Below are 14,504 nucleotides of genomic sequence, written 5' to 3'. Positions count from 1 at the left end.
ATAGACACTCCCCCTTGCTCGGGATTGGACAGATCACGATCACCCATCCAATCCCGAGCAAGGGGGAGTGTCTATATGCGTGGAAACACTACAGCTATTCAAATGAAAGCTGTGATGTTCCCGCACGCCGTTTAACCCATGCGGCGGCTTTCGATGCGGCGGCAGCGGCGCGGGGGGGAAAAGTATTCTATTTAGGTATCGGGGGTATTTGCGCGAGTACAAGTACTCCCGCAATTACTCGGTATCGGTCCCGATACCGATACTGGTATCGGGACAACCCTAGTGGGAATCGTGGACCCCAATAGCTTGTTGGAGGGCACAATATCCTGGCACACCACAGTAAATTATGTAAATTAAGGGTTACCTTGAGCTGTATGGATCCCGCAGGATGACAGAGAGACTGTACACAAATCTCAGCTTAACCAATGTAACTCTTTACTTGATAGGATAAAGCACAAGAAACAAAAGTAAAAATAGTAAAGGACTGCTTGCAGATCCCTGCAAGAGTCAGAAACAATATTAACCAATGAATACACGTTAAGTTATAAAGGCTATGCAGACCTGAGTAAGCACGCAGCAAGGGGATTCCCTCAATAAGGCATCCACATTGAAGTACCTCATTGCCAAGCCTCACCCAGCTCTCGCTAGTAACAATACTACACAGCATAATAAAACACATTACTCAATCAAAGAGCATAAAGATGGACATCAACTGTCTGCAATAACTAAATAGGCAGTTTTTAGATGATAATCCTAACTAGTGTGGTTTGGTTCATCAGTCCAGACTTCAGTTCAAATTATCCCAAGAGTCCGTGGACTGATGCGTTGGCATGCGGTGGCGTGCAAGGGGTAATTTGTAATCCAACAGGGTAACAATTAAACTTGTGGAAGAAACCCAAACTCAAACCACAATGGCCAATGTGAACGATCCACCCTCAAACAACACAGTCGGTAGGTTCTGGGCAGGTGCCCGTCTCACCCAGCCAGTTCACGCCTTATCCTTCCAAAACACTCTGTCCGCGATCTCCGATCACAGTCCTTCAAGACGACAGCCTCCAGCCCTCAGACAAGTCACAGGGGTAGTAGGAACCCACCCGATCACTCCGTCAGGGGTCTGTCTCTCTCTATCAGTGGCGCTCCACTCGGGCGTAGGTAGGCCTCAACTCCGGCCTAGACTTTCGTATGACACTTCCACAGGTGTCCTCCTGGGTTGAAGAGCCGTTGCGGAGAGAGCGCGCCAAACACGTCCCTCCTCCTTAAATTACCTCCCCCAGCAGGCCGTGCGAGGAAGCAAAGCAGTCTGGGATTGCACAGTTGCTCTCTGGGTAACGTAGTTCATAACAAGCCAGAGCAAATGGAGTCTCTTTTCTCCCTGTACTCAATTTCCCAACATCCTCTGTGGTACCAGGAAAAGAAGCGAACAGCAGGTGGCTATATCACAACTCAGCCACAGGAGGGGGCTCAGATCCTTCTCGATCAGCAGATAGTAGTCTTTTATATCACATAAAAGGGAGATATCCCGCTACACCTACTGTACTCGCTGCCTAAAATTCATAAAACTTTGATAAATCTCCCAGGACGACCCATCATCAGTGGCATCGATTCTATTACATCCCTATAAGACAAGTATATCGTTCATTACTTGCAGCCATTGGTGATGGGTACTCCTTCTTTTCTTAAGGATACAAAACATGTTATCAATTCTTTAAATACTATTGAATGGAAGTCCACGTATCTATTGGTGACTGTGGATGTCACATCTTTGTATACAGCCATTTCACACAAATTGGGGTATGAAACGGTTCAATGCTTTCTCTCTCGGGATTCCACTGTTCCCTCTCTACAAAGTATTTTTATTTTAGAATTGATACATTTTTCCATGTCACACTACTTCTGGCATGATGGTGTATTTTATCTGCAAGCGAAAGGCATGGACATGGGGGCCCCCAGTATGGCCAACTTTTTCATGTCGAAGTGGGAAGAAGACACGGTTCTATGTAATAAACGTTCAGCGTTAATTATATGGAAAAGATTCATCGATGATGTCCTCTTCATATGGGATGGTGACCTCCAATCAGTTAATTATTTATTATTTATTTTTATTATACACAATCTATATAGCGCCAACAGTTTACGCAGATTTTTACAATGTAGATGGGGGACAGCACAATTACAGTACAGTTCAATACAGAAGGTACAGGAGGGCCCTGCTTGTAGAGCTTATATTCTAGGGGGGTGGTACAAAAGGTAATAGCTGCAGAGAATGATTTGATGGGGGTGGCTCTGGGACAGATTTTAGGTGGGTGTGGTATAGGCTTCCCTGAATAAATGAGTTTTCATGGATCTCCTAAAGGTGGACATGGTGGTGGCTGATCAGACATACCGGGGCAGGGAGTTCCAGAGGATGGGAGAGGCTCTGGAGAAGTCCTGAAGGCGAGCATGGGAGGAGGTAACAAGGGAGCTAGAGAGTGGGAGGTCTTGGGATGAGGGGAGGGGACGATTTGGGCAATATCTACAGATGAGGTTGGTGATGTAGATGGGGGCGATCCTGTGAATGGCCTTGTATGTTGTGTTTAGCATTTTGAATTTTACACAGTGGGGTAGGGGAAGTCAGTGAAGGATTGGCAGAGAGGAGGAGCAGTCTCGGATCGGTTGAGGAGGTGTATTAGTCTAGCAGCAGAATTCATAATAGACTGAGGGGGGAGGAGCCTGCGTAAGGGTAGGCCATTAAGGAGAGAGTTGCAGTAGTCAAGGCGGGAAATAATCAAGGAGTGAATAAGTTGCTTTGTGGTGGCATTAGTCAGGAAGGGTCGCATTCTGGAGATGTTGCGGAGGTAAAGGCGGCAGGATTTAGCCAGTGATTGGATGTAGGGGCTGAAGGAGGGGTTAGAGTCAAGGATTACACCCAGCACCCTGGCATGTGTGGAGAGACCAATGGTTGTGTTTTTGATATTAATGGTAAAGTCATGGGGGGGACCATGAAGGAGGAAATATAGCAAGTTCAGTTTTAGAAAGATTGAGTTTGAGAAAGTGGTGTGGCATCCATACCGATATGTTCTTCAGTAAGTTTGAGATCCGTGAGGAGATCGAGGGGGTGAGTTGAGGAGTGGAGAGATAGATCTGGGTGTCATCGGCATAGAGGTGGTATTGGAAGCCATGAGAGGTTAACAACTGGCCCAGACAAGGACAGAGCCTCGGGGTACCCCAACAGACAGAGGAAGAGAAGCAGAGGAGATGGAGTTGTAAGTGACACTGAAAGTGCGCTGAGATAGGTAGGAAGAGAACCAGGTAATGCAGAATCACGGAGGCCAAGGGAGTGTAGTTTGCTGAGGAGGAGCAGGTGGTCAACTGTGTCAAAAGTAGCAGAGAGGTCTAAGAGTATGAGTATGGAGTAATGCCCATTGGTTTTAGCAGTTAGTAGGTCATTGGCGAGTTTTAGTAGGGCAGTTTCAGTAGAATGTTGTGGGCAGAAGCCAGACCTTAGGGGGTCGAGAAGGTTGTTGTCCGTGAGGTAGTGACTCATTCGGTCATGGATGAGCTTGGAGGCAAACAGGAGCAGGGAGATGCGTCTTAAGTTACTCAAACAGGTGGGGTCTAGTGAGGGTTTTTTAAATATGGGGGTAACCAGTGCATGTTTGAGTGGGGAAGGAAAGGTGCCGGAGGAGAGGGAGAGGTTGAAGATGTGGGTTAGGGAGTTGAGGATAGAGCAGGAAGGCGGTCGCAGTAATTGAGAGGGGATGGGTCCAGGGGACAGGTAGTGAGGTGGGGCATGGAGAGGAGTTTATCAATTTCATCGGTGGTAACTGGGCAGAAGGAGGAGAGGATTGAGGTTGGCTTTAGACCTGATGAGTTGGGTATGGGAGAAATTTGAATGCTGGTTAATTCGTTTTTGACCTTTTTGAATTGCAACAATAGGGTCATAGTCCTTAGTCATGAGGCGAGTCCTATTGAGATCCATTTTCTGGGTCTGAAAATCTCGATACAAGAGGGTAGAATTGTTCCCTCAACCTTCTTCAAGCCGACGGATAGGAATGGGTACATTCCACTAGACTTCTGTCACCATCCCTCCTGGGTAAGTGCAGTTCCTAAAGGCCAGTTTTTGCGTTTAAAATGCAACTGTACTCATTTGGATGACTACTTGAGGGAAGCACCCATTCTTAAAACCAGGTTTTTGGCCAAAGGCTATAGTGGAAAAACTTTAGATTCCCTCATACTGGAAGTTGGGAATAGGGATCGTCAGCAATTGAAAACTGATAATCCAGTCCAAGATGGAAATTCAGACGATTTTGGATCAGCTTTCTTTACTACCTTCTCAAGCCGTCATTGGGAAATCAAGAGCATAATCAAGAGGCACTGGCCAATTATAAAGAATGACCGTGTCCTTGGTTCTCTAATGCCTGACCAACACCGGGCCATCCTCAGGGGAGCATCCAATTTAAGAAAAACAGTACCACCCAATGTCTTAAACCCTCCTAGTAGACTCACCTTGTTTGGAGATCTGAAAGGTTATTACCTTTGCGGGAAATGTCAGGCCTGTAGAATCAATACATCCCGGGGGAGAAAGATGACTGAATTTACTTCAGTAACTTACCCAATTATGTATTTTTATCGTGCATGACCAAATTTGTTGTAGACCTTCTTGGGTGTCCGTGTGGTCTGGAATATGTAGGGCGCACCACGCGAATGCTACATATCAGATTGGCGGAACATATAGCCAACATTCAAAAGGGTTTTGACAAACATAATGGGGCAGGTCCACGTACCTCCGTGCATCTTTCCGCCGGGCGCAGCGTATCTAAGATACACTAGGCCGCCGTAACTTTTTTTTTTTCGAATCCTCAAAGAATTCGCGCCGTAAGTTATGGCGGCGTAGTGTATCTTTGGCGGCGTAAGGGCATGCGCCATCCGTGGGGGTATCCCAGTGCGCATGCTCGAAATGAAACCTGAACAAGCCAATGTTTAAGACGGTGATGTCATTCTACGCAAATCCCTATTCGCAAACGACTTACGCAAATGACGTAAAAAATTCAAAATGCGAGGTGGGAACGACGGCCATACTTAACATTGAGTACACCTCATAATAGCAGGTTTAACTATACGCCGGAAAAAGCCGAACGCAAACAACGTAAGAAAATGTGCCGGCCGGACGTACGTTCGTGGATCGCCGTAACAAGCTAATTTGCATACTCGACGCGGAACTCGACGGAAACGCCACCTAGCGGCCACCGAAAAATTGCACCTAAGATCCGACGGCGTACTAAGACGTACGCCTGTCGGATCGATCCGAGATGCCGTCGTATCTTGTTTTGTAGATACATAACAAAGATACGACGCGCAAAATTTGAAATTACGCGGTGTATCAAGAGATATGCCGGCGTAATTCTTTCGTGGATCTGGCCCTATGTTTCTAAGCATTATGATTTGAAACATAACCGACACCCCAACCTTTGTTGCCCACTGGCGTGGTAGCAATGGCAAATGGAATAGCCAAGACCAATTGGATCTATAAATTGTGTTCTCATGTGCCTCGTGGCTCCTCGTGGAGTGGGACATCAACTGTTTTATTAATAATAGTAGATGTCCCCTCCAATATGTTAGAGCGTTCCCTTTGTCATGACCCTTATTATTCATTTAATTTATATATATTCTTTTTCCTTTTCCGTACTTATTTTCCCTTTCTTTAGGGTCAGAATAAAGTTTAGATGCCCTTTTGGGGTACATAGACTGCGCATGCATATGTTTATTATAGGTTTTATATATTATTGCTTTATATTATCCGATAGTCTTTTATTGTTATATATTTTATTGAATTGATACTGTATCAATTTTATAAATATAATGCATCAATTTATTACCAATGGCTGCATAAGTCAATCTTTTTTAACCTATGGTGGGCAAGTTCTTGTTCACCAATGGATGTGTATGTCATTTCTATCTGACCTATGGTCATATATACTTCAGCTAGCTGATCCATTGATGGTATTACTTGAAAAAAGTATCGGTACTTGTACTCGGTCTTAAAGTGCTATTGGGACAACCCTAGCTGGAATATGTGATCAGCTTGATTGGGCTGCAATTTAAAAGGGAGAGACAAGGCAGTGAAATAAAAAAGTAGAGGCCCAGATTCAGGTACATCTGCGCGATATTTGCGGGGGAGCAGGGCAACGATTTTGCCCTGCGCCCCCGCAAATATTTTGCGCTGCCCTCGATTCACGGAGCAGTAGCTCCGTAAATTGCGAGGGCGCGCCGGCAAAATTGCCCGGCGTAAGCGCGCGCAATGTAAATGATCCCGCCGGGGGCGGGAATCATTTAAATTAGGCCACGCTCCCGCACCGAGCGTACAGCGCATGCTCCGTCGGGAAACTTTCCCGACGTGCATTGCGGCAAATGACGTTGCAAACACGTCATTTGCTTCAAAGTGAACGTGAATGGCGCACTTACGCAAACAACGTGAAATTCAAATTTCACGTCGCGGGAGCGGCGGCTATACTTTAGCATTGGCTGCCCCTACTATTAGAAGGGGCAGCCTTGCGCTAAAGTTGCCGTACGGAAACTCCGTACCTGGCTTGCGCAGGGCCCGCGCAAGTTTGTGAATCAGTGGTAGTATGCAATTTGCATACTACACGCTGATCACAATGGGAGCGCCCCCTAGCGGCCCACGCAAGAATGCAGCCTAAAATCTGCGTGGCATAAGAGCCTTATGCCGCGCAGATTTTAGGCTGCAGTCGGTGTAACGAGGTTCCTGAATCAGGAGCACTCGTTACACCGGAGCAAGTAAGCAATTGCGCCGTGTAACCTATGGTTACACGGGCGCAATTGCTTCTTGAATCTGGGCCAGAGTGTTTTATTTCAGAGAAAAAAAATCCAGAAATGTTGTTCAGACTCCATGCACAGTGAATAGGCAGCTTTTACCAGGACACAGTTTTTAAGGGAGACACCAGTCAGCCCCCCCCCCCCCAAACTGATCCATAAACACAAACACCTGCACCCCCAACTCACTGTCACCCCAACACCCCCCACACTGATCCATCAACACAGACAGCTGCACCCCCAACTCATTCACCCCCCCCCCCACACACACACTGATCACCACCACAGAAATCACCCAGAATTCATCAATTAAATCTCCATTTCATGATTTCTGTGTTATATCACCAACACTTCACATGTACAATAGAGAAAAACTTTATTCACATTAACATTTCATTTCCTAATTCCCCTCCCATCACCAGGACAGATCTAGTGATTGTAAGATACACCATCACAATGATACATTATATTAGGATCCATTATAAAAGTGATATAATATAGGATATAATAATGTAGAGACACTTATCAATCATACATGATGACAGAGATATAGTATAATGAAAAAGAATGACACAATCTTCAAACTTATTATATTCTTATTTCTAATGCTTATTGTAATCTTATATTATATTATAGAGAGATAGATTGGGTCTTAAAGGGCCAGTACACCTCCATCTGTGCCTCCCATAAGTCATGTTACACCCTGCGCTCTGTCTCAGGTCCGGCACTCTATACAATGTCCCCTCTCACTACACATAATGATCCTGTACTGGGAGGAGCCATAGGAAATAATACCCCGCCCCCTTTCTGTAAGTAATGCAGCAGCCGTACACCCCCTATAGAGTCTCCATGTACATCCACACTCAGAGCCGGAGAAGTGTACACTGTTAGATTGCAGTCTATAAATAACAGGAAGTACATCTCTCCAGGTAAACACTGCACCCCCAGATCAGTGCACCCCATCACCTCTTACCACTGAACATAGTCATACTGACTGATCAACCTTTGGCCAGCCCAGAGGCGGGATAAAGAGGCTCCACCCACTTTGTCCTTTTATGGTAAAATGGGAGTTCTCTTGCAAACCCTCCAAACCCCCCTATATATTCTCCTTTGCTGCTCCCCAATATGTTGTTGCTCCATCAAAGCCCTTGCTAGGTTCCCAGTTTCCCGGGTATGAGGGATCATGTGACCTTCTCCCAGCATACAATGCTCAGGCCTAAGCAGCCAATCACCAGGCTTAAATACTGTCACATGAGGGATGGGGGAGGGGTGACATCATCAATCCTGTGTAAGCTCTGACATAATCCAACATGGAACCTACAAAGGGGAAGGAATGGAGCAGCAGAGGGGAGCAATAATGGGGAATATAAGGGGGTGGACCTTGAGTGGACAGGTGACAGAGTCTCTTTAAGACCATTTGGGGTCCCAAAGCAATGTGACATACTTGAGTCTCAAAATAATAAAATAAAGCCTCATATAAGATATCTAGGTATTGAGACACACTTGGGGCCCCAGACAGACTCCTTTAGCACTCTAGACAAAGGGCTAGATTCACATAGCCCGCCCTAACTTTGCAGGGGCGTAGTGTATCGTGTTTACACTACGCCGCCGTAAGTTAGCGAGGCAAGTACATGATTCACAAAGTACTTGCCTGCTAAGTTACGGCGGCGTAGCGTAAATCGGGCAGGCGTAAGGGCGGCTAATTCAAATTCGGCTGAGGGGGCGTGTTTTATGTTAATGGGGCTTGACCTGACGTGATTGACGTATTTTACGAACGGTGCATGCGCCGTCCGCCTACATATCCCAGTGTGCATTGCGGCTAAGTACGCCGCACGGTCCTATTGATTTCGACGTGGACGTAAATTACGTAAATCCCTATTCACGGACGACTTACGCAAACGACGTAAAATTTTCAAATTTCGACGCGGGAACGGCGGCCATACTTAACATTACTATTCCAGCTATTTAATGGAATAACTTTATGCGTTATGTAAACGGCGTATCTGTACTGCGTCGGCCGGACGTACGTTCGTGAATAGGCGTATCTAGTGATTTACATATTCTACGCCGACCGCAATGGAAGCGCCACCTAGCGGCCAGCCTAAATATTGGCACAAGCCGTCGTATCTTAGATAGGTTTAAGTGTATCTCTGTTTGAGAATACACTTAAACATAGGTCGGCACAGATTCCGAGTTAGGTCGGCGTATCTACTGATACGCCGGCCTAACTCTTACTGAATCTAGCCCAAAAAGTCAAAGTGCCCCCCCGTCCCCCATTAACTGTGAACTATAGCGGTATAGGTTGCAGGTTCTGCCATTTTGTGCCCCCATCCCACTGAAGAACCCAAGTTGGCCGCCTCTTCTGTAACTCTTTGGCTCGGGCCACCAGACCCTTGGAAATGTTTGGGGCCCCCCAGGCAATGTTAGATGTTCAGTCTTCCACAGAATGTGACATATTTGGGCCCCCAGGGACTGGGATATATTCGGGGAACCCTAGAGAATGTCAAATACTTGTGTTCCCAAGCCATATGATATATTTGTGGCCCCTAGGCAATGTAATATTTGTTTGGCCTCCAGACAATGTCATATACAGTATTTGGGCCCCCGGCTTCCCGCGTAGGCTTTCAGATTAACCCTGTGTTCTTCTTTTCCCATAATACATCTCTTCTTATTCAGCACAGTAGTGCAGAGTGTGAGACCCGGAGCAACCAATCAGATGGTGTGACTGTTAGCGGCACTGTGATGTATATTGTTGTTTAGCGTGTTCAGGGCCACAGAGGGGGTAGAACCGGCCCTCCTGTATGGGGTCTGGGCAACTTTATGGTGCAGGCAGTTCAGAAAGCTGCTGATCACAGCTCAGATCCCCACCATCTGCCCCGCAACACAGATGGCTTCTCTTTCTCTCCTTCCCACCGGCTTCTGCAGGGGGTGCCACAGGGGGGATCAGTTTTAGAGATATTCTGCCCACTGCTCTGATCATCCTTCTCCTGTCTACTTAAAGCTCTGATCCCCCTGTGCCCCCCCCCCCCCAACGGCTCTGCCAGCTTCTCCTCTTCTTCCTCCTGCTTGCTGTCAGCTGCTGCGGGCACAGAGGGGGCCCAGTAAATGTGTCATTTTTACATACCTTCCAACTTTTTGAGATGGGAATGAGGGACACCTATCAGCAAAAGTATTCAGGCATATGACACACCCCTTGCAACGCCCCCTTAAAGGAGAATTGTACAAAAAAACAAAATTGGTTAAACCAACAAGTGCTTTTTTTACCACTACTATTCCTTTATATTGGCTTTTGGAATTTACAAATGCAGCAATTTAGAGATCAGATGAAAGGTTTAGCACTGGGAAGCACTTTTTGATAGATAAAAAGTGCATTTTATATACAACTATATAGATAGGACCAAAATGAGGGACAAATGAGGAGTAATGAGGGACATTGCTTCAAATCAGGGACAGGCCCTCGAAATCAGGGACAGTTGGAAGGTATGTTTTTATCAGCCCCTTCCTTTCCTGAATGAACACAGTGAGTAATTGATACAGATCACTCCTTTGTTCATTCATAACTGAAGTGTGTTTACTATGCTTCAGTGTGTGCCTGAACAGAAAGCCTCTGTACAGAGCACCTCCTGTTTAGTCATTCAGCTGCAGATGTAGTAGCAGAGAAAGGATTGGGGATCTCTGTCCTCAATCTCTTTCTCTGTCTCAGGAGTGAATCATTAGGGGTCTAGACCCCTGATATTTCACCAAAGCCCCCCCCCCACCCCCCTGCCCCACAGGGCTGTTAAAAAATGTAAAAAACTACAAAATTAAATAAAAAAAATAATTAAGGGTTCATTCACACAGGTAATCCGGTCACATGAATGAGTAATCTGTTCATGCAGCTGAAGCCGTGTTCAGGGCCATACACCTGAACCCACACACCCATCCAGGCTGGGGGGTCCCTGTCAGGTAATGTACGGGGCCCCATGATTTCTAACAGCAGCCATGAGTGTGTTCTCTGGTCTCACCCTCTTTTGCTTCCCGTATATTCTACATATTACCAGCCTAATGTATGGCGTGTCTCTGTAAGGTATTGTCCTCTCTGGTGGGGAAGATGAGGGTGAGACCGGAGAACATGCTGCACAGCAATATACATCTCAGTGCTGATAACAGTGACACTGACACAATTATATTACTGATACATTCTATTACAGTCTATGCCAAGCAAGGAGCTTTTTTTAATAGTTTTGGATGGAGTGAGGGAGGATTAGAACCTCTGCTGGGTTTTTACTGTTATCTGGGGATTCCCCTCACTTCCTGTCCGGCTGACAACATTGTACCGGACAGGAAGTGAGTGGAAATCTGCTAAGGGGACCCAGACACGATTTTTTAGTAGAATAGGGGAAGGCCCAGTCAGATATTATTATAAGTGTGGAGAACTCTCCTCACTTCCTGCTTGGTAAAATCTTGTCACCGGGGCAGGAAGTTAAGGTAAATATCTTTAACGGAGATCTGGATAGCAGGAAAAACCTGACAGAGGTTCTAATTCTCCCCCACTCTTTTCAAAACTAAGAAAAAAAAAAACATTATTGGTGGACATACATTTTAATGATACATCACAATTTATTGTCTTAGCGGTAAATCTCTAGATCCCTTCTTCGTATATTTCCTCTGAGATTGTTACATTTCTTTTCATCTCTATTTAGTATAGATTGTATGGAATAGGAGGAGGAGGAAAGAGAGGAGAGGTGACCACATCCTATCCAATCACAGTGACTGCACTGCACTCTGCACAGAGCGACTGCATGTGGGGGATGGGCAGAGAGTAGGGAGAGGGGCAGGAGGAGGAAAATTCATGATGACACACCGTGATAACTGTCTGCTTAATGATTACAGAGAAATGAATATGTCAGATTGATATGGGATGGATAGATAATTATATAGATAGGCCACACCCCTCATTACTGACAAATAGGAACATGACATTCACTGTTTCTCCAGTAACTGGAGAGATCTCCTACCCAATCACAGGGAGAGACAGAGGGAGAAATCTCACATATAACAAAAACCTGCAGGGCACTGACTGAAGTCCCACCCACTGCTTTATGCTATTGGCTGAATGTTCAACCAATCCTACCACCCATCCCTGTTACATCACCCGTCTCTGGCGGAGTTCTAACATCTCCTGATTCCCCCCACAGATCTTTATACAACCGCTCGCTACATATATCCCAGCATGGAGGGGCTCAGTAAAGGTGGTGGAGAAGGTGTGGAGGTGTCGGATCGGGTCACACAGATCATAAAAGAAGATCCGCCCGGCCTCATAATCCAGATATATCCTGACTCTGTTACTGGAGATAATGGTGGGTAAGGGGATCTTATTACTGTCATGTATCTCCCAATACTGATCACCATTCCTGTACAATCCCCAGGATTGTTTATTACATCCAATCACTGACTCCGATCTTCCTACCCTGCCTATACTGGGGTAACACATCCCAACTATCCACCAATCTGATTCCCCGACATCCACTTCCCAGTAATGTCTCCCTGAGGAGAAACTCTGACTGCTCAACACCTGAGAATAATCCAGAAATCTCTGTAGTGTTCCTGGACGATTCTGTTTTATATATGACTTGAATGCAGTTTTCCTGTCATCTGATATATGGAGAAAATTATGAGCTGTGTTTACATCCAGTAATATGTCTGCAGCTTCCTGTATACGGAAAATTACATTTATCTCTGTTATTATATCAGATAAACCTGTGTGTATAATCCCAGCCACATCCAGACCCCCTCCATCATTGAGCAGCTCCTCATGTCTCTCTCTGTCCTCCTCATTATCCCAATCCTCAGTATCGCACAAGTCCCCTGTGTCTGATTCCTGTAAGACAGTCAGTGGATCCGTCATGTTACACAGCTCCTCAATGTGACGCATCTTCCTGGACAGCTCCTCCTTCTTTATTTCCAGATCCTGGATGGAGGTGGAGATCCGATCTGCCCTCCCGGAGATTTCCCTCAGGATTCTCTTCTCCAGGTCTTCCAGACGTCTCCTGAGATCTCTAAACAGGACAGTGACTCTCTCGGTGTCACCAGCTGCTTCTTCTTCTACTTTCCTCCTGTGTTCCTGGAGACTCTGGACTCTTTCCTCCGTCTCCTCTTTCTTTGTCAGAAGTTCCTGCAGAACATTCCTCAGTGTCTCCTTCTTCTTCTCAGAAGCCTCATCCAGCATCTCCACCTGGTGTCCTCGATGTTCTCCGGCCAAACTACAAGACACACAGATACAGGTCTCATCCTCGGTGCAGTAATACTCCAGGATCTTCTTATGGACGGAGCATTTTCTGCTCTCCATGGACAAGGTGGGGTCACATAAGATGTGTTCTGGGGACTTTTTGTGGACTCTCAGGTGTTTATCACACAGAGAAACCTCACAGTGTAGACAGGATCTAACAGCAGGTACAGGAGAGTCCACACAGTGAGTACAGAAGACCCCGGACTCCTCCTGATCGGGCTGAGCAGACAGGAAATTCTCCACTATGTTACGTAGTGTTATGTTCCTCTGCAGTGCAGGCCGATCCTGAAACTTCTCTCTGCATTCAGGACAGGAATATCCTCCAGACCCCTCCTGTGTATCCAGCACATGATCAATACAGACCCGGCAGAAGTTGTGTCCACATCTCAGGTTTACAGGATCTGTATAAATGTTCAGACAGACGGAACATTCCAGCTCAGCTCTCAGATCAGCAGACGCCATCGCTGACAGCAGACAAGAGAAACAAAACTGAAATTCTCTGACACCGGAGAAGAATGCAGTTGGGAGGGGTCACATTCTCCTACACAGGGTGAGGCTCAACCAGATCAGTAATATTTGACACAGAGATCAGAGTACTGAAAAGGAAGGTTTTTTTTCACAGTAGTAAATGTAGCGGGGTCATACTATCATGGACTATTGATAGCCTGAATCTCCACCGGGGTCCAGTTACACTTGAACATACGTGTTTATATTTCTTTAAAAAAAACAATGCATTGTGGGATCAGAAGTACCAGGAGATATGGACTCCATTGACCTTTAGTAGGAACAGACTACACTTCCCACAATGCCTTGCCCTTTTGGAGCACATGACACCTCCGTACAGCCTTATGGGGGAGGTTACTTAAAGGCAAGGAGGAGCTGACTTCGCTCTCTAAAGAACCTGCATCTTCTCCTCTGCGGAGCTGTGGAGAGCACCAGAGCCGAGCTGTTAGGCCTGAAGCCTGGGCCTGGATCCACCGGAAGACCAACCATCCGGAGGGAAGCAAGACCAAGGGTGTCCAGCTCGTGTTCCCAGAGACCGGAGAAGCTCGCCAGCTGACGATCGTAGCAGTGGAAAGTTCGATACCGGAGACCGTGTGTTGCGGAGCAGTGACTGATTGGCGCGTCTTTGTGAAATACTCAGGCGGACCGGGCCTGCTCGGGTGAGAGGGCACATGCCCAAGTTTCAATACCACTTCAGCTTATAACTTAACGTTACTCCATAAACCGGGAGCCACGTGTTGATCTCTGACTAAATCAGAGAGGCCTAACAAGTTGAGAGTTATACCTGCAGAGTTGGCTGACGCTGACTGGAGATCAGTTCATCAGCATTGGTGTTCATCATACCCCTTTTGACTGAGTTTATTCCCTTCTTTACCTTTTGGATTACAATTTAAAAGTGCACCAACGGTTGCAACATAGACTT

The 14,504-nt window shown here is 46.3% G+C and overlaps 1 protein-coding gene across 1 annotated transcript; it reads right to left on the bottom strand.

Annotated features, from left to right (window-relative positions):
- Positions 1-11,935: 11,935 nt before the first annotated feature.
- LOC120930793 (E3 ubiquitin-protein ligase TRIM39-like) lies at positions 11,936-13,548 on the bottom strand. The gene has a single exon (XM_040341967.1). It carries the CDS (start codon positions 13,538-13,540, stop codon positions 11,936-11,938), a length of 1,605 nt encoding a protein of 534 aa, XP_040197901.1. The 5' UTR covers positions 13,541-13,548.
- Positions 13,549-14,504: the final 956 nt, after the last annotated feature.

The sequence above is a fragment of the Rana temporaria genome, chromosome 3 (assembly GCF_905171775.1).
Source record: "Rana temporaria chromosome 3, aRanTem1.1, whole genome shotgun sequence".
NCBI classification, from domain to species: domain Eukaryota; kingdom Metazoa; phylum Chordata; class Amphibia; order Anura; family Ranidae; genus Rana; species Rana temporaria.
The sequence above is the reverse complement of the archived record's forward strand: the minus strand, read 5'-3'. Positions and strand labels throughout refer to the sequence as shown.